Source organism: Ictidomys tridecemlineatus, unplaced genomic scaffold (assembly GCF_052094955.1).
Source record: "Ictidomys tridecemlineatus isolate mIctTri1 unplaced genomic scaffold, mIctTri1.hap1 Scaffold_42, whole genome shotgun sequence".
NCBI lineage: Eukaryota > Metazoa > Chordata > Mammalia > Rodentia > Sciuridae > Ictidomys > Ictidomys tridecemlineatus.
Genome location: NW_027522720.1, coordinates 143,849 through 170,398, shown reverse-complemented (window position 1 = coordinate 170,398; position 26,550 = coordinate 143,849). Strand labels below are relative to the sequence as shown.

General features: G+C 37.5%; 1 protein-coding gene across 2 annotated transcripts in view; it reads left to right on the top strand.

Annotated features, from left to right (window-relative positions):
- LOC144373518 (tRNA (32-2'-O)-methyltransferase regulator THADA-like) overlaps nt 1–25,913 on the top strand; it is a 73,807-nt gene extending 47,894 nt beyond the window's left edge. Inside the window, exons 5-7 of one of the 2 annotated variants that reach the window (XM_078036565.1) lie at nt 7,215–7,304; nt 8,159–8,290; nt 24,624–25,913. In XM_078036565.1, coding sequence (XP_077892691.1) covers nt 7,215–7,304; nt 8,159–8,290; nt 24,624–24,642 — 241 coding nt within the window. In that variant the 3' untranslated portion in view covers nt 24,643–25,913. Of the gene's footprint in view, nt 1–7,214; nt 7,305–8,158; nt 8,291–22,385; nt 23,046–24,623 lie in introns of those variants that run through there. The other variant, XM_078036564.1, reaches the window with a different exon arrangement.
- The last annotated feature ends 637 nt before the right edge of the window (nt 25,914–26,550 follow it).

The following is a 26,550-nucleotide window of genomic DNA, read 5'->3' as shown; positions in this document are numbered from 1 at the left end:
TCAGGTTTTTCTTCCTATTAGCCCCTAAACAATACAGTGTAACAACTATTTAATACATAGCATTTATATTGTATGAGGTATTATTAATCATCTAGAAATGAATTAAAGAATACAGAAAGATTTACATGGGTTATATGTAAATACTATGCCATTTTATATAAGGCATCTATATAAAATGGCATTTCAGGACCTGTGGGGGTCCTGAAATAAACCTACCCACCATGAATACTGAGATACAACTGTGTACTTTTGAAAAAATGTTGTCAAAATCCTACTTAGCTTCTAAAATAATTAAAATATCCACCAAATGTTTACCTTTGAGTAATATACCTTCTTTATATATATATATCTTCCAAGATAAACTAGTTGGTAAATATTTGATAAGGTATCTGAATGAAGTAATTTACTATTTGGGACAGTTAGCTTTAATTCAACTGTTTTAGTTGAGTTAGTTGTTTTAGTTGTTTTAATGACTTCAATCTTCAATAGTAGTTCTGCAGCCCTTTTTCATGGCAGTATTGTGGTCAACAGAGCTAGTTACCTGTCAGGACACTTTCTTAATCAAAGTGCGAAATCATATGATCTGCACATGTACAATTGCTTATTTTTCTCTCTCTCAATCAAGAGATACCAGGCAACTAAGAAATGGCTTATTCCCTTAGACATTAATAATTGAGTCCTCAAGAGGACATGTCCACTGACCTTTTTAGTTGTATATGAAGAGTTTCTATTGGGCAAGTGCATTTAGAGATCCTTCTGTGAGTTGTGATTTTGATAGGTATGTCCATCTTTACATTGAGTTTATCTTTTGCTTATTGATTCATTAAAGTTCTTTATATATTTTGGGTATTGATTATGTAACTCTTAGATACATTTATTATAAATTATCTCCTTAATTGTGACCTGACTTTTATTTTTAATTAAAAACAGTTTTATTATGAGAATTTTCAACATATGTAAAAATGAAGAGAGTAGTATAATTGACCCTTACATACTCATCACTTGGCTTCAGCAGTTAGCAACATTTTGCCAATCTTATTTCTCCCGTTTTTTACCTTCTCATAAAGGAGATTGCAGATCCATGTCAGTTTTTTTCCTGTAAATTTACTCATTATGTATTAATGAGTGATAAAGAAGTTTAAGAAGAAATACCACCGTCCTATGATCATGCCTAACGAAGTTAATAATTCCTTAATATTCAAAATTTCCCTTTTGTTCTATAAATATCTTTTTACAGTTGATTTATTGGGATGAGGAGGAACCGAAACAACTTCCACACATCGCTTTTAGTCTTTAAATTTTTTTTTTCTTTTCTTTACTGTACTGGGGTTTGAACCCAGAGGCATTCTACCACTAAACTATATCCTCAGCCTTTTAAAAATTTTTATTTTGAGACAGGGTCTTAATAAATTGCTGAGGATGGCCTTGAACGTGTAGATCTTTCTTTCTCAGCCTCAGGAGCAGCTAGATTACAGATGTGCACCACTGTACCCAAAATATTTTATAGATAGTATGTATGCTTCCTAATTCATGAACCCTTTAGATGCATATGTCATTTTTAGTAATGCTGAGGTTGATCAGTGGATTTATTGCAGATTGTGTCATCTTGATCTTTTTACAAAATTCCTTTCACTTAATAGTTTTAGCGTCCATCAGTAATCTCTGCCTAGACTCATTAGTTTGTTTTTTTTCTTTTATCAGCTGTTGTAAAATGATGATTGTATAATTGTATTTTCTTTCAACATGTATTAGCTGGATGCCCCTCTACCCATACCCTCCCAGTACTGGGTGCTCTACCTGACCTACTTCTGTAGACCTTTTTCATTTTTTCTTTTGAGAATCTCACTAAGTTGTCCAGGCTGGCTTTGGAATTGAAATCCTGCCTCAGTTGCTGGGAATATAGGAATGGGCCACTGCACCTGGCAGAATTCTTTTATAAAGGAACTATTTTTCATCAATTACTTGTTCGTATATAATGCAGGTTTTTTAGGGAATGTAGGAAAATGCTTTTATTTTTTTATTTATTTATTTTTTTTTTTAAAGAGAGAGTGAGAGACAGAGGGGGATAGAGAGAGAGAGAGAGAGAGAGAGAGAGAATTTTAACATTTATTTATTTTTTTCTTAGTTCTTGGCGGACACAACATCTTTGTTGGTATGTGGTGCTGCTGAGGATCGAACCCGGGCCGCACGCATGCTAGGCGAGCGCGCTACCGCTTGAGCCACATCCCCAGCCCCCGAAAATGCTTTTATTACTAATTTTCTTCATTTTAACTTTCATAATATTAAGTTGCTGTCTTAGCAGCCTCTAGTAACCATATGGTCAGCAATTTTATGTTAGTGTCCTCAACTCCAGTAACCACAGGAAGTATGAAGAGAGACAGAAAGTACCTGTATGCTCAGTAGGTTGCATCACAGGAGTGGATCTCAGAGTTAAGGAACCAAAATCTTTTATAATGGGTAGTATACATGTCTGCCCTTTGCTCCAGATGGAGATATTCTGTCTCCTAAGGCTATTCATTACATAAACATCCTTGAATAGAGTCCAAAACATAAGTAGCCATTGCCTTACTTTTCAAGATGTGTAGTAAGGAGAATTTTCTCTCAATTTTATCCATCCCTCATTTCTATACTATCTTGATTTTTGCAGAATTTTCCCTTGAGTACGTCATGCTGTCAGCTCTTTTGATTAATTTGACTGAAAAATTGGGACTAAGCCCATTTATTTTATCTCATACAACATTTAGTTTAGGTTACTGTCAACAGGGATCCAAGCAGCCGGATAAGTATAACTTTCAGTATAACATCAACCATGCCCACCGGCATCTCAGATCCAATCAGTTGCACAAATTTAATAAGCCAATAGAGTCTTTGGTTTTCTCTTGAATTTTCTGTATTGACCTTTCCACTTAGCCCAAGGCATTAATCCAGATAGCTTAAAATGTATTAGTGATTGCACAGGGTTTGTCTTAACATGTAAATTGGAAGTCAAGGACAGTTTTTCATCCATAAGAACCCTGTTCATGATTTGAAGCAAACCTGAGTGACCTCAGTTGAGGTACAATGAAGACTTCAGTTGAAGTCAGATGACAAATATGTTGTTTTTTAATTTTTTAAAAAAACATGTTTTTTAATTGGAGGACTCTCATAGTAGTATGTGTAAAAATTGAGTGACTTACATCTTTAGGAAGCTTCTGTGAATAACCAGCATGGCCTTGTTTTGAAGTCATCTTCACAATCATTGGAGGGCACATGATCAACTGGTGGCATTCCCTTAAACATTTGAAAGTCTTTTACAACTGCGCCTAAGTGCATATTTTGAGGAGTGAGGCAAGTTAATGCCTGCTTTCAAAAAAGAAATACAATCCCAGGACACGCATGATGCCCCTGTAAAAAGATAGCATTTGGACTTTTTGGAGCTCTCCAGGATCCTTCCAACATTACCTAACAACAAGCTCTAAATAACAAAAAACTTTAGAGTTTATCAGTGAGTCCAAGTAATTAATTCTAGTCTTTGGATTTGGAGATACTGCTTGTAGGTGGTATGTCTAAGTTGTTTTGTTATACCACCAGCTGAGAGGCATTCACCTCCCTCAGACAGTGCTTGAGTGGTGGCCTCAGAAAAGGGGAAGACATCCGGAGTTTTTGACAGGTGTTTTGCATAGAAGGGTCTGCCATTGGAGGCAGGGCCATTATGTACAGTTTTTGATAGATTTTTCAGTAAGGTTAAGGGGAAAGGAAGTCAAATTGTGAGCAGATGGAGGCTGACAGACCCAGCAGGTGAATTTAAAGTGGTCACAACAGTTTGGGAGAGACATAGCAGAGCATTTTCCTAGGTGAGGAAGACTGTAGGGGCAGTTTCTTTCTTATTTTTTTTAATTATTAAAGATATTTATGGTCTAGGGTTGTGGCTGAGCTTTAAGACTCTCGCCTAGCATGTGTGAGGCTCGGGTTTGATCCTTAGCACCACATAAAAATAAATAAATAAAATAATATAAAGGTATTATGTTCAATTACAACTAAAAAAAATTAAAAGAGATATTTATTATTCCTGATTGCATATTATAGGTATAAGTGCCAGCTACAGAGTTTCTGTTTTGTGCTCTGAGTTATATGTATGAGAACCCTACACTTTCTTCTCATTACAGTCTGTGTCCGTACCTGCTAATCTAAATCCAGCAAGGAATTTATATGGTGTGACACAGTTGACTTTATAGAGGATGCTTCTTTTTGCTGCTTCTGTTTAAAATTTTTCTTCCATGATGTCTGTTTTCTGCTTTTCCTCTTTTTGGAAACTGATTTTTTTTCCTCCTGAAGCAGTTTCAAATGACACAGAACATTGGCATTCTTCCTTCTGTTGTATCTTCTAGGTTCAGGGATGTTCCCCTCCCAGGTGTCCAAGTTGTTCTCCCTCTACCTCCAGAGAATCAACTGCCCCACTTCGTAGTGTCACCTTTCCCCCATCATTCTCTACTGCAGCAAGGCTTTTTGTCTGGAATGGTCATGTACAAGAGGGGCAAGAAACTTTTATAAAACTCCACTTTATCCCACTAGGGCTACCAAAGGATCAAGGAATGAATCAGCAGCGTACTCACAAAAGTGGTTATTATCTTATGATACAAAACTCAGCCTCGGGAGAATTCAGATGTGGTTGAACAGAATGAAGTTTGAGTCTTCTGTACACCCTTTGGCTAGAGTATGCAGAGGATGTACCAACTAGGCTGTCTCAGGATATCCTTACTGGAAAAAAAGAAGCAGGCCAGGAATAATCAGGACAGAGCCATAAATTTCCAAAATAGGGAAAAAACTTTATTTATTATTTGTTATTTTACTTTATGGCTGTTTTTGAGTCTTCAATTCAATGGAATTTAATTTTATATATAGTAAGAGGGCAGGATCCAATTTTAATTTTGTTAGATAATCTATTACCATACCATCCTTTTCTATAATCTGCAGTATCAGCTTTTCTATTAATCAAGTTTCCATGTATGTGTCTGTCCTTGTCTCTTGATCCTTTTTTATTGGCTTAATAATTGTCCCCACACTGTCCTAATTACTAAACTTTTCTAATATTTCTGGCTATCTGATTGGTGAGTCTTCCAACCTTGTTTTTTAAAATTATCTTTGCTTTTCTTAATTCTTATCCCTTGGTGTGTCTATATTAATTTTGGAATCTGCTTTTGTTAGATCACTTTCTCTCTCTCTCTCTCTCTCTCTCTCTCTCTCTCTCTCTCTCTCTCTCACACACACACACACACACACACACACACACCCATTACTGTTTATATTGGAATTGCATTGTCTTTATAACCAACTTGGGGAGAATTTCATCTTTATAATATTAAATCTTTTAAGCCATGAGCACAGCACACCTCTCCTGTTTGAGGAACATCTCCTTAAAAACATGATATACTAGTGCAGGGGGGGGAAAGAACCTGACTTCTCTGTCACCCTATACACAAAAGTTAATTTTAGATGGATCATAGACCTCAACATAAAAGCTAAATCCATAAAGGTTCTAGAAGAAAACAAGAAATGTTTTACTTTGAAGTAGGCAGAGATTTCTTAGGCCATGAAAAGCATGAGACATAAAGGGAGGAAAAGAAGGTAAAGTATTAGACTTTACCAAATATCTAAAAACCTCTGCTTATCAAAAGATTTTAGGAAGAAAATAAGTTAGCAAACTACAAACTAGGAGAAAGTATATGCAGTGCATAATTATGACTATATAAGAAAGGAAAGAAGCAACCTGTTTTTAAGATGGACAAAAATCTTGAATAATGTTAGTCAGCATCTATATATCAGAGAGAACATTTGACATTTGGTTTGGGTGAATTGGCATATTTTATTTAGCATGATAATATCCATTTCTATCCATATACCAGCAAATGCCATAATTTCATTCTTCTTTATGACTAATATTCCATTGTGTATATGTAACACATTTTCTTTATCCATTCATCTGTTGAAGGATACCTAGGTTGGTTCCATAGCTTAGCTATTATGAATTGAGTTTCTGTAAACATTGATATGGCTGTGTCACTATGGTATGCTGATTTTAAGTCTTTTGGATATATGCTGAAGAGTGGGATGACTGGGTCAAATGGTAGTTCCACTGTAAGTTTTCTGAGGAATCTCCATACTGTTTCCAATAGTGGTTGCACCAATTTGCAGTGCCACCAGCAATGTATGAGTGTACCTTTTTCTCTATATCTTCACCAACATTTATTGTTACTTATATTCTTGATAATTGCCATTCAGTCAGGGACCATTTTATTTCACTGACTACATTTGGCAATGTCTGGAAATATTTTGATTGTCATGATTGGAAGGAGGAGTGTCATGCTATTGGCATCTATTTGGTAGAGGCCACAGAGGCTGCAGGGCACAGGACATAAATAGCCTGCAGTGCACAGGATGTTGCTCCGCACTGCCCACCAAAACATAGGGTTATTTGGTCCAAAATGATTAGTACCAAGGTTGGGAAACCTTGTTCTAGAACCTACCCTTATCACCAAAGCTGAGTCAGCATCAATCAGATTTTTGACTGTACACATAGTCCAAATCAATTGCTCAGACTTGGCATTTTCACATGTTAAGTATTTCTTCCTGACAGACTTAGTATCAAATTTTCATAAATATATGTAATCTGGGCTGGGGATGTGGCTCAAGTGGTAGCGCACTCACCTGGCATGTTTGTGGCCCAGGTTCGATCCTCAACACCACATACAAACAAAGATGTTGTGTCTGCCGATAACTGAAAAATAAATATTAAAAAATTCTCTCTCCGTCTCTCTCAAAATAAATAAATAAATAAATAAATAAATAAATAAATAAATAAATAAATGTGGCCCAGGTTCGATCCTCAACACCACATACAAACAAAGATGTTGTGTCTGCCGATAACTGAAAAATAAATATTAAAAAATTCTCTCTCCGTCTCTCTCTAAATAAATAAATAAATAAATAAATAAATAAATAAATAAATAAATAAATGTAATCTTAAATTTGGAGTTAAAAGTCCACAAATCCAAACATGTCCAAAGTCAAAATTATATGTATCATTTCTGTTAAATTTAAGTTGCTATAGGTTTTGTTTTTAACTTGCATTAAGTATCCAAACAAATTACCTTTGTCACCATTCTTTAAAGTGTATGTGAGGGGAATGGATCAGGGGAAACACATGATAGTAATTGATCTTTTTTCTTTCTCCACAGAATGACAGGCAGAGAGTTTTTCTCTTGTTACCCAGAACTCTATCCCTTCCTTCTAAAACAGCTGGAAGCTGTAGCCAGTACAGTGGACAGGTAAAAAGTTTTTCAGAAGCCCATGATGATTTCTTCTGTTAAGAGTTATTTTCTGCCAGGTGCGGTGGTACAGGCCTATAATCCCAGCAGCTCAGGAGGCTGAGGCAGGAGGATTTCGAGTTCAAAGCCACCCTCAGCAAAAGTGAGGTGCTAAGTAACTCAGTTAGACCCTGCCTTTAAATAAAATACAAAACAGGGCTGGGGATGTGGCTCAGTGGTCCAGTGCCCCTGAGTTCAACCCCTAGTACCACCCCCCAGAATCCCCCAAAAAAGAGGGCTTCCAGTCTCATCAGGGCAGTTAGAGAAGTTCATCTTTGCCCTTTCAACCACACCCTATCACTGGTAGTGGGATTTTTAGTATGGACATTAGAACATGTGCCATTATATTCTGCCAGGGGTATTTGCATATTGTGTGAATATATGTGAATAGTCTGTAATAGGAAAATAAAATTATATCAATGAGTTTTTCTTCTGTTTATGATACATTTCCTCATATTAGTAGTTTGTGCAGATAGACTTTGGCCCTAGTATGTTCATGCCTTAAATACATTTGGACACCAAAAGTTTCACATTTCATACTCAAGAGTAATAGACTCTGCTTAAGCAAATGACTGACTTTGAGAAGAAAATCATGTGCAAGAGCCCAATCCCTGATTTTTCCTAGAGTTTTTTCCCTTTTGATGAATACTAGGAAGATATGAAATGAATGGAGAAAAAAGTGAAAAAAAAGGAAAACTCAAAAGAGTCTCACTTCATATACAGAATTAATTAATTACTTAATGAGAAAGGGTTTGAAGATAGTGCCTCAATTATTAAAGTTCAGATCTTTTGTGTACATCCACTTTTTTTTTCAGTGATCTGGGGCAATTGGACCATCACCCAAGCATGTTCCTGTTACTTTTGGTGCTGGAGAGACTGTACCCCTCCCTGATGGATGGCACCTCTTCTGCTCTCAGCATGGTACCTTTTGTTCCCTTCATTATGAGGTAGTATCATCCTAAGTGAAAATACTGGGGGTGGTCATGGGAATTTTGTGAGGATATTTTAGTTTGTTTTTATTTCAGAAATTATTATATAATAAGAGATGTTAATTAATTAGTTTATGTTTTTCCTTGGAAGGGATCTTGTATAGACAGGAGCAGGAGGCTTATTGCCCCTGTCCCAGACTACCCTCCAGTGTTTTAGTGGAAGGTTCTTCTCTCCTGGGTGCACCCACTGTGTAAGTAGTGTTTTCCTTGGAGACCTGCCTGCTAATGGGTGTGTGGTACTGATACAAGGTACTCTTTTGAAAAACATAGCCTGGGTATTTGCATTATCCCTGTGTTGAGCTCACCCAGCATGGTGCAGACTTGCTCCTGGCATATAGCCCCTGTTGAGCAGTTCAAGAGGACATCAGGACACCTGGTTCTTCACTTGGAGGAATGTGCTAGGGCATGCAGGGGTGGCTTGTTGATGGCAATGCCATGTAGTACAAGTTCCCACTCATCTCCTTCAAGCTTGGAGTGCCTAAAAAATGAAACATGAACATAGAATATGCATGGAATTCAGAAACAGGCTTTCCTGCTTCGGGAGCCCCTGGCCCCAGTTTTCATTTTGGATTAAACACCACAATAAGCAGGCCTTCAAAAAGTATTCACATTTTCTTGAGAAACACTCTGGAAGCCTATAGTACTGGTTAACTTTTACCTTTCTGCTTACTTCTTGACAAAACGGCAACTTCATTTTATTGTATCCACTGAAAATTGAAATGGACTTGGAGCAGAAGGATAAGAATACCAAACTCAAGAGAGTGTGTTTATTATTTATGTGGTGCTCTGGGTTCTACTTCTGGTTTCACAGAGCCGACTTATGCAGTTTATTGTGAGAAACCATTAAACATGAGATTCTGACGTGTGATTGCTGTGGCCATTTGCTTGCAACAATTCCTGGCTGTGGCTCTGTTATCTTTGATCACAGAGATGACTCACTCAAGCTGGTTTTGTTTCCTGATACACAAAGTTACCAGTCTCCTTCATTCAGCATTTGGTGATTCATTTTAGGAATTTGGGTGGTCAGTTTTACTTTCAGGTTCCCTTTTATGACTATCTGGGGGAAAAAACCCAAGATATAGTTTTAGAAAGTTAATGTAAGGGGGAAACGCAGAGAATCTCAGTGTACATTACAAACAAAAATATGCCATGGAGGGCTGGAGATGTGGCTCAAGCGGTAGCGCGCTTGCCTGGCATGCGTGCGGCCCGGGTTCGATCCTCAGCACCACATACCAACAAAGATGTTGTGTCCGCTGAGAACTAAAAAATAAATATTAAAAATTCTCTCTCTCTCTCCCCCTCTCTCATTCTCTCTTAAAAAAATATGCCATGGAACTTGGTCATCAGTCTGTGTTGAAAACATTGTTTGCAGGAGTTTTTTTTTTTCTTTTTTTTCTTTTTTCTATCAGACTATGATGTGTTGGATCCTGGAAGCCACAAATTACTGCATTAAAAATATCTTTCTAAACTTATTTGTTTACATATACTCAGAATGCACATACTACTTATTATCTTAAAAGCAAATATTATATACAACAAAATTGCATTAATATAGAAAATTTAAATACTACTTTGGAGCTACTGTACTTAGTGTGTTTTTTAAAAAACAAAAACTAAAAAGACACAAAGAAGTTTTTAATCATATTGTCCTGATGAAAATGTTGTAGTCAATAGTTGCTTTCTGCCTGAATACAGATTTATAGTGCACCACCAGAGGAGAAGCTCTGCAGTGGATTCCTTAGTTGGTCAGTAGGCTGGGATTCATTGAGGGTACGTGTGTCATAAAGCAATGTTTCTCAAATTTTAAGTTATAAAGATACCACTTGGGAATCTCATGAATTCTGATTCAGTAGAGTCTGGGATGGGCCTGAAAATCTGCCTTTCAAACAGACTTCCGGGTAATATGATCCTGCTGGTCTAAGGACCACACTTTGAGTAGCGGGATTACATTTGGGATATTAAACATCATCAGAGTCATGTACACAGAGACATTTAATAAACTAGACAGGAGTAGGGTCACACTTGGATGTACTTGGTTAGGCTATTTAAGGAGTTTTATAAAAGTAGATTTTGACTCAGAAGTGTAGAATAAGCAAAGATGTATTCTGAGCAGAGAGGTCATTAGAAAAAAGCCTGCTTTTTTTTTTTGTTTACCATGACTTCTAGAGGAGGAGTTTTCACTCCTCTTTTTCCCATTGAGGAAATTGAGGTTCAGAGAGTGAGCCAGTTGCAGAGTTGAAATTTGAACCCAAGAGTGCAGGGCTTTGTCAGGAGTATTATATGTACTCTTTCTATTACACCAAAATAACCAGCTCCCTTTTGAGTTGCCATGCACTTAAGCCACATTGAATGTGCCTGTGAGGCTTGAATGTTATGCAATGAAGAGAGACTGAAGACTATGTCTCCAGTCACTGCATCTGAATACAGGTTGTTTTCAGGGTGTATCCATTGGTGGGATTGCACATCATTTTGCTTTTCCAGTACTAAAGGTTAGTTGATTGGGTTTATCAGCCATATGTAATCAGACACACATCTGTGGGATGGTGGTCCATGGCCAAATACACTCTTGTCCCTTGACCATCTACTGTGGTAAATGGAAGGAGCCTAGATTAAAATTAGAATATCCAGTTCTGAGTAGCATCAATTTGCTATAGCAACAACCTATGCTACCCCAAAATGTTCACTGGGGAGATGAACTATAAGTGGATCTTTAAAAAATAGCAAATTTGATAAAACTGCACACATTTGATTTAATGACCTCAGAAAACATTACTCATTAAGAATGTAAAAGATTGATTATGAATCCTATTATTCCAAAGCAATGTTTGTGGTTCTGATGAAGACTGAGCAGTTTTGATTTGGGGTAGCTGTTGAAAATATGGATGTACACATGGGAAATAGGTGGTGTTTTATCTTGATAGCATCCTTAATGGGAACATAAGTACTTAGAAGAGCTCTCATTAGACCCAAGGATACTCTGAATCTAGCTAAAGAGAAAATTTTCAGGTAGTGGGAGTTGCACAGTTGCTTTGACCATACTAAAGTGAATCCTACAATGCAAAGACGATTAAAAGCCTAACAACAGCTTTTATTTCCCTTGATTTATGTATGCTTACCTGCTATTTCTATCCTCTCTGCATTGCTAAGTACCATTTGTATTTTTAGTCCTTTGTTCCACATTTAAGAATATATTCAAGCTTAAGGTTTTTGTTGTTGTTGACTGAAATCTTAGAAATCTCTGGTTTGGATTTTCTAGTTGCGTGTATGTGCTTGCGTGCACACAGTTATAATTGTTGCAACATCTTAGGACAGAAATAATAATATTAATCCCAACATCTTGTTTACAAATTTTCTTTAATCCAGTGTATTTTATGTGCCTGATGTTTTGCTGGATCCAGGTCTGCAGTCCTTTAATATATTAATATGATAACTCCGATTTAGGACTATTCACCCTTCAGTTGAAATACCACAGAGCATAGTAATTCATGTTTTCAAAGGAAATGTGTCTGGCTTTGTGACACGCTCACTAGTGCCCACTGTCTGGGGCTTTCTAGACACTAGAAGTCTTTTCAGAGACTAAAATGTCTCCTGACATGCATCTTTGAATTCCTTTTCACAGGCAAGTTTCAAGTTTCCCTTGAAGAACTGTAAGAAACCACATATGCCCCAAACCTAGGATCCTGGAGTCTTGAACAGAGCAAAGACCCAGGACTCAAAAGACTGGGTTCTGTCCAGGTTCTGCCATTTACTAGTTGTGACACTTGGACAAAGCTCTTTATTCTCTGCAACAGCCTGGTGATCTGTTTGAGGGAGCTGGGGCAGTTGGGAAAGTGGCTCTGTTGCTGAAAACTGAAATTGGAGCATCTGATTAATATCTGTGGAGAAACTCTGTCGTTGCCTTTCATTTGCTTTTGTGGTTGCTTTTAAAAGGTCTTCCCTCCCACCCTCAGCACTACACCTTTGGGCTTATTTTCATTACAAATGACTTTCAGCACCTCTTTTTCCCAATCCATTTTAGTCATTGTTCTCTTAAAGAAGTTTTCAGTGTAATCTACTCTTTTTCTGACAAACACTAAAGTACAAATAGCAATACAGTCTTAAACACATGGTATAGGAATTACCTATAGGGACCTATGTAGTAGAAACTTGTTTAGATGAAATATGAAAATCTAGCTGACAAAGAATGGAAAAGTACATGTTTTATGTATTTTTAAAATATTTCATGGAAACTTCCTCTCTTATAAGAGAGGAAGGTGGGAATATAAAAATTGAGAGAAAGGATGGGAGAGGAGGGGAGGAGTAGTGGGGATAGGAAGGGCAGCAGAATAGAATAGACATTATGATTGATGTATGTACATTCCATGTATCTATTATATGTCAAATTACATTCTGCTGTCATGTATGACTAAAAAAAAAAATAAAAATGAATCGTATGGTTAAAAAAAAATCCTCTGCAAGATTACAACCCTCCCCCCCCAAAAAATAAAATAGTTGATTTTTTTAAGATTGTGTCATTGGGAAGTAATATTGACTCTTGTTTTGTTTTCTTTGAAAGTTATATAATTCAGGTATTACCACTTTAGTCCTTACCCAGGCTATGAAGTGAAACAGCTCATTTTCCACGGTAGTGTGTTGGGGCTTTTGCAGGAGGCAGTAGCTGACTTCTCCTTCTATTTGTGATTGTAACACTGGAAACTCTCCTTCAAGATTGCACATCACATTTCTATCGGCCATATTCCCAGCATCCTTGTAGATAAATAAAGGACAAGTTTTTTTTTTTTTTTTTTTACAGAGAAATAAAGAAGCAGAGTGGCTACAGCACTGCTGAGCTGGAAGTCAGAAAAGTCCTCATTTTCTGTCCATCTCAGCTCCGGATCACCTCCCCTCCTCTATAGCCTTTGTCATTAAACCTCTTTTCTTGCCATTCATCACAACTGTAATGTGCTATCACGCTCAGTCTCCCCAAGTAAATCTTAATCTCTTTGCACACAGAAATAGTTGTGGGGTTTCTGTGTTTTTTTGTGGGTTGTGGTACTTTTCTATAATTTGTTTGGATGCAGAGCTAGACAGAGTCACGTAAAAATGAATCAAATTTTGAAATTGTGACTTTTTGTCTGAGCAGTTGTGTATCTCTGAAGTACACAAGGGATTCCTAGTCCTACTATATTAGAGCCACATTTTGTATCCCACTGGTTACTAGTTATGTAGAAAAGAGGCCCTGATAAGTTTCATATTTTACCTAGCTTTTGAGGAGTATTATGTTCTAATATAAGCTCTGACATTTTGTTTATATTGTGACTTCCCCTCTTTGACCCTGTTTCCTTTTCTGTCAAATTAAGATATTGGCCTTGTTGTTACCTAGGTCTGCTCTGGCCTCATGAGCCTGTGACCTGAGACCTTCCTGGACTGTAAACTTCTCTCCCCTGATTGCTTTTTAGGGACTCCTGTGGAAGCCCATCTTTCTGTCCCCTGCTGCATGTTTTAGAGCCATATGAGAGAAGCCTGGATTGATAAGAGTAGGAGAGGGGGTATTTTTTCTGTTTAAAATCATAGAATTATAAGTAAGCCAAAACAGGTGGGAAAATCCTCTCAGATTAATGCAGCTTGAATGGAAGACTCATGCAGGAGAGCCCTGTGTGCTTCAGGCTATAGATCAGTGTGATGGGAATAAATAATTCTGCTTATGAAATAGTGCTCCTAAGTTTGCTTATTAAGAAAAATTTTAGAGAGAGGAAGGAGTTGGTAGTATAATGGAGAGAGAGGGCACTTCCTTAAATATATTTCTTCAATATTCAGTTGATAAATGTGTATATGTAATTTACGTAGGGCAACAATGTATCCTTTCAATACATGTATACATGTATACAGAGTTAATAATCAGATCAGGGTAAGTGGCGTATCCAACACCTTATGTTTCTTTGTGTTGGTAACATTTAAAATCTGAGAACAGACTTTTTCATCCTGCTTTGGCATGTCTCTGCTAATAAACTAGAAACTCCTGAGGCTAGAAAAGAGACATTGTGGCCTATGAGTGAGACCACATACCTGTACCCAGATAAATGATGTGCAAGTGAGCCCAGAATCATGTCAGTAATTTGAGGAAAGTGTAGGATGGGAATGTTATGCCTGGGGCCTACAGAAGGATTTTTCAATAGAAAGGAAAATATTTTATTAATGACCAAACCAGTTGTGTTGATATCAGACTGGATCATTAAATGTATCACTTGCTGAGAATTAGTAAGGATTCCCAAAGAGTAAGTCATGCCTGAGTCACCTCATTGTTAATGGGATTACTAGGATGGTGGATATAGATAGTGCAGCTTTATTTAATATTTGATTTACTTAAATGAAAACAGACTAGATTGCATGTTTATCAAATTTGTGTGTGAAGTAAACATTACAGGCAAGGGAATAGAAAATCAAAATAGTTTTCAAGCATAGGCATGACAAACACAATTTCAGCCTTGTGGCCGTTACCTCTGTGTGGCTATTACTTCTGTGTGGCTGGAAGGGAAGGGTTCAGTTGAAAGCCATATACTCTAGTTTCCATTTAATTTGTGATGTGTTGTTTTTGTTTGATTGTTTATATGTCTGATATAGTCCATAATTGAAAAGTAATATTCAAAATAGCTTTAGATTGATGGGCTGAGACTATCAAGATAACATTTAATAGAGATATGTATCATATTCTGATTTTTTCAATTAAAAAATCATACACATGCAAAATGAGGGATATCTGGCTTCATGGAAGTTTTTATGAAAAGTAAACAACAAAAAAGTCTTGTGGAATGGGATTTCCTTGTGACCTGTGACAATTGTAGTGTGACAATTGCCACTTTTTGATAGCAGAGGCAATAATCCCCCTGAACTCCGTTGCTTAAACTAAACCCCACATTATTCTGTTTATTATTCTGCTCTGGGATCCCAATTTTAGAAGGGTCATTGATAAACTAATATTTATCCAGGCGAGGTGACCAACATAAGGAGGAAGCTAAACATCTGGAAATCATTAGAATGGAGAAGACTTAGAGGCAACGTGGTGATTGTCTTTACATACTTGATTGTCTTTACATACTTGAGGGCAGAAGGCACACAATTTCTTTCTTTCTTTTTTTTTTCCTTCTCGATAAAATAGTTGGAGATTTCAGCTTTTAATATAAAAAAGAGTTCTGTGAAAGTCAGCCTTCTCCATCGAGGACATAAAAATTTTCCTAATGCTGAGCTGTCCATAGTGTTTGAGGAAAACTGATCATACGTTGAGAATATTTTCTGAAGGGTTTCTGCAGTGTGTCTGTATTTGGGTTAGATGACTATCCAAGGCATCTATTTGGGATGTCTTATTTCAAAACAGTGGAACCACTCGGAATTTAGTAGATTCTAAATGGGCAGTGAATTACATGTTAGAATCTTCCTTTAATGGAAGCATATTTGATGCATATTTGCAGATTTTTAAATGGATCTTCAGTTTCCCAAAGAAAGGGGTGCAGTTTTTAACGTGGCCTGCAAGGTTATGGTGATCTGCTCCTAAATGGTGCCCTCCAGGAATTAATTCACCTAAATTTAGCTTCTAAATAACTTCTATAACTTTGTTCTGAAAACATTTTTTGGCCTATGTGATGTTATGTCTGAAAAGCATTCCTTATTAATTTAATTATCTTTTTTTTGTGTGTGGTTGCTATATTTTTCTCTATTCCAGATGTTGGCTTAAGCCACATTTGTTTTCTGAGAAGCATAAGAAACATCTGAGTCTTTGAGAAGTTAGAGATGCTTTTCTGAATTGATTGAAATAGATAACTCTTTGTGGTCCAAACTTACCAGAGGAACTTTTTGAACGGAGATCCCTGCAGAGAGAGTAGCAGAGTCCTCAAGCCTTGCCCATTACAAAAGTAGAAACACCCAAGAATAGGGCTTTCCCAGTACTGTTAATGTAGAATATCCTCTTCCCCCAGCATAGAATTCCCAGACTCCACCCTTCCTGTGGTTACCACTGATTTCCAGGAGGCTTAGGGAAACAGGGTACAGGAAATGAGTCTCTCTACACCATCCTCATTTGCTAAGAGTTGTTGGTGAAAGAAGGAACCTGCTACCTCATCAGTCTGGAAACCCTGACCTCTTGGTTTAAGTAGTGTGACTGTGTGACACCAGGCCAGGCTTTGGGCCAGATGTCAAGGTGAGATGTTCATTTCTGCTCAAGGGGTTTTCAGTTGCTCACTCTTCCTCTTTGCCTATAGACTAAATTGTGCCCACTCTTTTTTTTTTTTTCACAGACATGTCAATGACCCCAGTGTTAGTTTCTTTGAGGCTGATTGTATCACAGGGACATATATTTGAAATAAAGCCATGAGACTTTGGTGATGGCATTTTAGGACTTAAATAAAGAAGACATAGAAGCAGCGTTTGGAAGGTTCTTTCCCAGTGCTGGTGGAATCACTCTGGGCAACTGCCTACTCTGCCTCCTTACTGTGGCTCTGCCTAGTCTTTATTTGGAGAGCTGTGCTTGTGGCCTTCCGAATTCTATGTAGCAGTAGCTGAGGTTCAGCATGTGAAATGAAATCATGTTTTTTGTATTCTATGGATGTTTGCATAAAAATATACTCTGTTGTCTGACACCAATTTTTTTCCCCTCTCGGTTCCTAAAGAGGGCCCAGCCAATTTCATCTCTGACAGATCTCTTTAAGACCTTTTTCTAAGTATGTCTTTGAGCAAGAGGAATGAGGAGTTCACCTCTTATGGAATGCATTGACAAAGCAAGCTAGAAAAACAAAACTTGTAGGGAAGAGCTTTTCTTAAATGTTATCTGTTACTTTAACAGGCCAATTCAGGTCATGTTAGAACAAGTTATTTGATCTGCAAACAATCTCATTCTTAGGTGAAATTTCTTATAATGATGATAATCTGTGGCCTATTGCTGCCATTCACTCTAAAATTTAGAATCCAATCAGTTGATTGTTGGCTAAACATTCCTTGTGTACTTAGTGGTGTTAGGTCTTGGGCAAAATGCTAAGTAAAGAAAAAGGTCTTCATCCTCAAAAAAATTATCCAGTCTAGCTGGTGAGATAGAACAACAGCCTATAGGCCTGACCATGTATAGTAACCACTTCCTTATAGGATATCTTTCCTAAGGATAAGGCTTAGTGGGTTCCAGAAAGTCCAGAAAGCTTCCTCAAGTAGCAGAGCAGGGGAAAAAAGGAAATTCAGCTTGCCATCTCGAGGACTTTTAGAAGTCACTCATGGTGATTTCATGTGAGAACAAAGTCAGGCCATGCACTCTGCAGACAGTGGGGCCCAACAAGGGGGAGATTGTGATAGAGCTTTATGATTCATAACCTGGAAGTCATCATAAAGAGCTTTGCTTCCACTTGAACCATGGGTGACCCAAGAAATTCACAAAAATAAATGGCTTATTGTTTAACAGGAGAAACCATTGATATGGAATAAGAACAGTATTTGCCCCAAAGACGGCATTTTACTCTTGTGGGAATACTGAATAGTAATGGGAGAAAGTTTAAATTTAGTAATATTAAAATTTTTAAATGCTTTAGCAATATTTTTCCAAAAGGAACTGTCATTTTCTTGGCCATAAATATTTTCTCAAAAATAGTAGACAAGGTGCTCAGCAGGCATTTTAAATTCTAACTTAAGGATTTCACAGTACCAAGTTCCAAATGCTGACAATATGCAGTTTTTTTTATCCTATGTAGTAGGGATCATTTAAGTCCAGAAGTATATATGTATATTTTTCTTTTCAAACAGATATGAATTAGGGAATAAATAGGCAGGCAAAGATTAATTATAGTAGGCTTCAAATGAAGACATGGAAAAATAACATTATAGTATGTTTTGGTTATCTTTCCCTGACTGGCATAGTTTTTTTCTACTCTGCTTCTGAGTCTTGACCCTTGCTAGACTATAGTACACCCTCCTGCCCAACTTCATTCTCAGGGGACAAGTTCAAAACCCCCACTGGTGCCTGAAATTATAAAGTACCAGATCCTACGTGTACTATGTTTGTTACTATAATACCACACACTATAGCTGTAACTTGAATTGTGGCAGAAAAACTAGCATGACTTTCTTTTTTCTCTCTTTAAAGTTTCACAGGGACTACTTCATTTGTTCTTATCATAAATCTTACCACCAACCTTATTATTCTCTTTCCTTATTAAGTTGAAAACTTCTACTTTTTAGGAATCATCTTATCTTGGGCATATCTGAATTTCAAGCATCACTGTTTTTATGACTTGAACACAAGCACTCATTACTGCCATGGTCAGTCTGATAAGTGAGGTGGCTGGCTGTTCACAGGTGGGTAGCATCTATATTGTGGATATGCTGCACAAAGGGCTGACTCACGTCTCTGGTGGAACAGAGCAGGGTCGCATGAGATTTATTCATGCTATTCAAAATGGTACACAAACTAAAACGTATCAATTGTTTATTCCTGGAATTTTCCATGTGGTCCCTCAGCTAAGCAGGGACTCCTTCATTTATAATCTAGTTAAAACAAGCTTCATTAGTCACATTGGCTGGACTAGATGCATTGTGACCTGCATGCTTTTGCTTGTTCCTCCTTAGCTTATTTTTCTCACTCACCTGGAACATTGAGACATTCCGCTGCTTGGCTCCCTCCAAGCCAGTTACAGACATCCTCTTTTTTATAGTATATGTTCTCTTTTTTATGTTTATGATCAAGAAGTTTATTTATTGGCATTGGAGAATGTTTGCACTATTGCATGACTACATGAATTGAAAATATGTAAAATATATATGAAATTGGATGGGCCCCTCTCATGAAAGAGAGAAAAGAGTAAATGGTCATAGGTCAGCATTAATAAGCATTTGTTTTACCATGTGTTCTCATATCACTTGAATTTGTGACAATTCTTCATCACCATTAAATATATTTACTGAGGGCCTGTTCTGTGCCCTTGTCTAACATCCTGGGTCTCATCTCTTGTTTGAAAGAGAAGAGAGGTCTGCAGTCCATCTTCTGTGGTCAGATGTTAGAAAAAGTTCTGTGTTCATAGGCTCCTACTTCCTCCCCTCCTAATCATTCCTCAGACAACTGCAGCCAACTCCTTCTACCACTGCGCTGAAACTGTATCTAGAAAGGTGAAATTGTAGTGACCTCCTAGTTAAAAAATCCATTAGATGCTTTGCAGTCATCTTTTTTGGTTTGTATCTGGAGTTGACACTATTGCAAACTTCCTTTCATATGATACTCTTTCCTCAGTGACCTTCTCTGGCCACTTCTTTCTGCTTCCTCCTGTTGCCTTTCAGACATTGATGCACCTCTTTGTCCTGCCCTCAGCCCACTTCTTTATCGATCTTATGCACTCTGGAGTTGCCACACACCTACACTGATAAGTCAATTCTAGATCTGGAACTCATAGAATCAAATGAAGCTTGCCCACCCCCCCCTGCCCCCCACCAACTGGGAATTAAACCAGGGGTACTCTACCACTGAACCACATCCCCAGCCCTTTTATTTTATTTATTTATTTTTTGGAGACAGGATCTCACTGAGTTGCTTAGGATCTTACAAAGTTGCTGAGGCTGGCCTCAAACTTGAAATCCTATTACCTCAGTCTCCCAAATCACTGGGGTTATAGTGATGTACCACCTATTGGACAGCTTCTTCTGCCTGTGCCACAGGCACCCATAAGTTAGCAGTTTCAGTTACCTTGGCACACTGAGGGCTGAACATCCAGTCCTCTCCTCGTCACATGTAATGCCTGACATCACACTCCATCCACCTGGCAGAAGTTCCCTTCTCCAAAGAAAATGATGGAATCTGGACTCACAGAGGCTTCTCCACCGTAACTGACTGCTCATGCTTGCTCGGTTTTTTTTCTTTTATTCTCTTCCTTCTCTTCCTCCTCCTTCTTCTTTCTCTTCTTCATTTTTTGTCCCTCTAGTGCTGGGAATGGAACCCAGACCTGATGCCTGCTAGGCACTGTACCTCTCAGGGGCACTCCACCACTGAGCTACACGCCCAGCCCTCCTGCCTACTCAATAACAAAGGAACATTTGTCTTTAAAAATATATATATCACTTTCTTCCCAAAGCCCTTTAGGGAGTGTGAAATGATTTTTTTTTCTTATATTGATTATCATCAGTTTGAGGTAGCAAGTGGCAGGCATTAGTAACTTTCTTTGGAGATAAAAAAAAAAAAGATGACACTCCAGAGTCCAGAAGGAATAAATCTAATGTGTCCACAGTGAAAAAATGACTGTGGAAGGAGTCAGGGACTATGAGTCACTCACTCAACAGATATTTATTGGGAACATCAAAGTGTCAGGCACTAGAAAAATGCAGTGTTGAGTCAGACCCAGGGTTCTGTCATGATGTGCTGTGACACTTCTTGTCCCTATCTTTTGTACTCTGATTTTTTTCATCCTAATTAGTGATTAATGATAACAATTAGCAAATGTTTACCATGGGCCAGGCACTGTTTTAGAACCTTACGCATACTAACTCATTTAATCATCACAAAAGTCACTGTGAGCTTATTATCATTGTTATTATTACTGAGGGAGGGCAAAGGCTGGGCAGAAGAAAATTTAGAAATATGCCCTACCTCAGTCTGCTGGTAAGTGATAAGGCATGGATTTGAATCCAGGTGATCTGACTCCAGAACCCATCTGCCATTGTCTTGGCTATCCTAACTCCTCACCCCATAGCAAGTCCTTCCACTAGCTATCCATGATGCTCTGTGATGTAAGACAAGCTAGTTCTCCACGTGCCAGAGTTAACCTGTGGTTTTGAATAACAAATATTTAGACTTTTCTTTCTTGAAACACTTGCCCCCTTGGGCATTGCATTGGCAGTGGTCTCTTTTTCTAATCTGAAATCCACAGAAAAAGAAGAAAAAGTTGCAGTTAGGTCCAAGTGGTTGTGACAGGTTGCTAAATAAAACTGGCTTAACTGAAGTTCTGAGAATTTCTTACAAAAGAAAATTTCCTTAGTATAGGAAATCATGGGTCATTGCAGTTATAAGTGTCTTAGTAAATAGAAAATGTGGCTTGAGGCTAAGAAGCATAAAATCTTAATGAGATTATTTGTGGGTTGCTATTTATGCATACATTTTAAACCATTAAAAAATGTTTCCTATCTGTCTTCAGTGTGTCATGTTAAGTTTCCACTGTTGAAATCTTACATAATTTTTGAGAATCTTCAGAGTTGCTAAAAGGAAAGAAAAAAGCAATAGTAACAAAAATTTATGTAGAATTTGAAATTTACAAAGTACTTTCACATACAGTAACCTTTCTGATCATCCCTGTTTTTATTCTCTTAGAAAATAGAATCACAAGGCTTTCAATGAAAATTTATAAAATTACCTATGTTTTCTTATATGGTAATTCTGAACTGATTTGGAAAAACTCAAATCTGAATCAGTGATGTGTTTAAATTACTAATGTTACTCCAAATTGCAGGTGGTAACTTTGAGGAACTTCTTTGACAGATACATGACAGGAGCATTTGGCTGACCATAAGGTCTATGAAGTGGTTAAAACCTCCTTTGGTTCCTTAGTTTTGAGTTTTCCTTGTGCTTAGTCCCACTTCCCTCCTTCACCAACTTGAGGTGAGGGCACACTGAGGGCGAGGTAGGCTCCTCTGAGGCTTTTGGCAGCAGGGAGAACACTTGGCTAGGCCATTTGTGCCCCGACTACCAGCTACAAGAAATCAAAGATTTCTCTCAGCTGTAGATGAAAACTCTTAGACACATAGGAAAACTTTATATTTCTATATAAATATCATGTGTGTGTGTGTGTGTGTATGTATATATATAGTTGTAGATGGAAACAATGCTTTTGTTTTTATGTGGTGCTGAGGATCAAACCCAGGGCCTCACACTAGGCAAGCACTCTACTACTGAGCCACTACCCCAGCCCCCATAGGGAAACTTTAGTTCAGCCTTAGAAAGAAAATTAGGCATGACCCCAGTAGTGAGATTTTCCTGCTCAGTATATAAAGTGAGAGCATTAATAAAGTATATATTTGTATGAAAGGTGCTGCTCTATAAATAAATCTGCTCTTTTTTGATTATTAGAACTGTACAGGAAGAAGTCATCTGTTTTGGCACAAACTATGGAAATATATCTAGGTAGCCAAGGAAAAACTGAATTGTTACTGAAGGATGTGTCACACAGAAAAGAAATAATTTTCAAAGCAGTGGCTGGAAACTATTTTCAAACATGAATCTAGGGAGTCCCTTGAGCTGTCTGTGTGGGTGATGGGTGAGTAGTATTGGTTTGGTTCTTGCCGGGCTACTTATTTATTTATTTTCCCACAAAGACTCCTTCTTTCCTGTGAAATGAGAGTTGAAGGTGCAGCTCCATTTCGGTGTAGATTAAACAAAAAGTAGAATTCATTTATACTTACTATAACTTGTATAAATCTAGTGAAGAGAAACAGGTTTTCTTGCTAAGCTTCAGTATTATATAATTAATATAATACAATTATTTTCTTTAACCTTTTTTTAAAAACTACATGATTTAAGATATTTAAGAATTTAATTCATAAGAGATTGAAACTGGACATAGGAGAAAGACTAGAGAAGGATCAGCATTCTGCTACCTGGTTGAACACATCTCTAAAGTGGCAGCCTTAGAATACCATGTCCTGATAGAACTCCCTATTGAAAGCCAGCCAGCAGAGCCACTTCTTTATGCCCTACTCCTTACCTGAAGCACTGTGAATTGTCACCAGGGCCCTGAGTATGAACATAAATGACTCCACAGGATTGCTACTCAGCCCGAGAGAAGGGAACTAGTGTCACTGGGCAATCCACACTCTGATTTAGAAACCCCAGGCTGTGGGTTTGGAATTGGCCAGATACCCTGGCTCAACCTTGAATAAATATTCCTGAGGCCTAAATAGGATAGGGAATTCAAAGCCCTATTTTTCCCAAGTTCTTCCATAACCAATCCATGGCTGCTTGTTGTGAGATTTAAGTGGAGAGGCCATGTTTTGGAGGGGAAACAAGGCGTCATTCTTTACTATAAATTAATTCTCCCATAGCAGTTCCCTTTTCTCTTAGAAGTGAAACCATTAGAGGGGCCAGATCAAACCCACTCTAGTCATTGACCAGGGCCAGCTTTATCACACACCCTGCCCAATGTAGTAACAACCTGTGTGAAATGACTTGAGAAATCTTAGGCAGTGCCCTCTCTCCACCCAGATATCTCAAATGCAGCCTTCATCTTAAGCCAGGTCTTAAAGACTCAGGTAGGCTTTTATTCTTTTAGTATTTGGATTTCATCCCTTCTAAGAAAATGGACATCACAGTGGGAGGTAAATGACTTTTATGTTATTATAGTCACTTATGCCATGATATAAATTAGTTTAAGTTTCTTTGGTTTTGAAAGAAAGATAATTAGATGACAATGGGGAGAAGGTGCAGAATTGGAACAAAGGCGGGAAGCACAGTCATCACTCTTGTGGCCTGGCTGAGGACTCTGTGACTTCTTTCCCATTAGAACTTGCTTCTATGCTTTCAGGGAAACAGGGCATCCTATTTTCCATTTACTTCTCCCTTCTGTCAAACAAAGACTTGGAGGTCTTTTTACGGCTTTGACTCTTCCTTACCCCTTCTAGATGTAGTTCTGTTTCCTTTCCAAGATGAAAGCATGTCTTTGTCCCCTCCCAGAATAGTTCCAGGCAGCAGAACATAGTGAATCCTTCCAGATAAAGAGGATGCTGATAAAATGCCAGATTGTTATCAGAGAAGCAAAGTGAGGGGAGTCAAGTCCCTACCATTAATTACGTAATTACAGCTTTGTTTATATCCTGTTCATTTGGGGCATGTTTTTCTTGGACAGTTTCTTGTCTGTGTTCTGAACTGCAGTCTGAAGTTTGCAAAACTCCCAAAGGTCAGGAAATAGTGGGTTTCTTCTTTGCTTAATGGCAAGGAAGAGAAGATCAAAGTTTCTATTTTCATCTGGAAGGAAATAGACAAATGCTTGGTTTGGGCAGCCTATTCCTCACCTCAGTAGACAACTATACTGTGCTGATTGAGCTCTGGCTCTGAATATTGAGGAAGTTACCTGGAAATAGAATGGCATTTATCTCTGTGAAGCCATGAGCATCAAGCAGTGATTGTATATCCAGACATTGAGGCTGGAGTCCAGTTGAATCTAAAGTAATACTACTAGGTAGTTTTAGTAAATATACTTGATGCCACTGAACTGTATTCCTAAAAATGGCTAAAATGGTTGACAAAGTTATGTTTCTTTACTAAACAAGTTCATATCTGACCTCATGTTGTTTTATTTGGTTTGGTCTGCAGCCCAACCCATCTTTGCTAACAAGACTATGGACATAATTCAACCCACCCTCTCAGCTCACTGGTGATGTGGGCTTCTGAAGACCAGAACATTGTGTTTTTCATAAGACAAAATCCTACAAGCATGTTATCTGGTAATATACCTGCAGTACGAATTTGAAGAATAAAAGAAAGAAAAAGCGAATAAGAGAATATACCTCATTCTAAATCATGAAACTTAGTTCTTATTAACTCCAAAAGCCCTCGCTCAGAGCTCCAATGTAAAGTGTCTTGTTTTTACCTTGTGTACATGTCTCCTGGTTCATCGCTGTCATCACTTGAAGTTAGCTGATAAAGTCAATTTGATTTTTGCAGGCGCTTGCTCATATTTAAATTTAGTATTTCCTTAGAAGAGGCTAGAAAAATGAGGGACTTAGGGAAAAGTTAAGGTAAATCTTGAGATATATAAAAGCTCACTTTGAGTGAAAACTAATTAAAAACAAGCCCTGGCCTTTTCATAGGCAAGAAAAAAATTGGAATGGCGACAGGGGATGTATTCTTTAGGAAATAAAAACTTTGCCAGAAATAGCATGGGTGGTTAAAGGAGTCTGGTGTGAAAGTTGCATCATTTAAAAAATAATATATCTTTACTTTCTTCTTGACTAATGGTTTTGTCAGAATAACTGTTTAGATAATAAATGAAGTACTTTGAAGTGCATAGGGGAATGAACATTTCTGTGTCTTGTACTAACTGGTGATACAGATTATAAACTAAATGATGCCAAACTTCATCAGTTTATCCCAGATCTGCACACCAGCAAGCTTAGTCAAAGCCGTAGTAATCTACTGAGGAAATCATGAAAATGAATGGAATTGATCCAGAATGTTTTAATTTTCTTCCGAAATGTTATATTTATTAGACCTCAACACCCAAAAGTTAAAACAGTATTGAATTTCACACATAGCACTTTATTTGTAATCTTAGGTTAAAGGTTATGGCTTTGGCATGACTGAAGAATAATGACTCATACATTTTACACTGACTTTATTTTATTTCTGATAGGCATAAATGAGAGCTAGGGAGTAAGATGATAGTGCATTAAGGCTGAATTTATTAGTTGATTGGACACAAATGGAAATACAGAATGTCACTTAATGATTTTTTTGTTTCTGTTGATATTTGTATGTATACTTTGGGTGAAGACTGTGAAATGCTAACTTATACTTAAAATGCAATATAAAATATCTCTTGACTATTAAAATTAGGAGTGAGAATTAACAGTGATTTTTTTCTAATAAATGTCTCAAACTATACATAGCTAAAATCTTATCATGTGGACATTTTGGAGAATGTGACCAGTACTCTGCATTTAAATGTGCCCCATCTTAAAATATAGTCATCATGAAATTAATACATTAAGGCATGGTCACAATCCAGGAAAAGACTTGAAGGTAATATGAGTCTCCCCATAATTAGTAACCTAATTAAATGCTAGATAGCTTCAGCTTTACAATAATGTACCATGCTTCTGAACAAAGATAACACCACCACTGAAACTGTATACTTGTAACACTAGTACATTTTTAATTAGTGGCAGGGTACGTGTGTGTGCTCATTTTTGTTTCATCTTTGGACTTTGCACAGCTGGTTCCATTGTGCATTCATTTGGACTATATCCAGTGAGGACAGTCACTGATTTGACTTGGTTTTTTCAGAATTTGGGATGATTCAAACTGGTTTGAATCAAAGTTACCTTTTTGCTATGGAAAAGGCAACTTTGGGGGATATTTAATATATAAAACTGGTTTAATCTACTCAAGAAGAAGAGAAAATCTGTTTTACCTTAATAGCTCACATGGAAAATTGTACCACCAAATGCAGATGAGTTTATTGAAGACGGTCCATCAGATTTGGCATCTCTTGGTTGAATAATTTGAGTTGTATGTACAC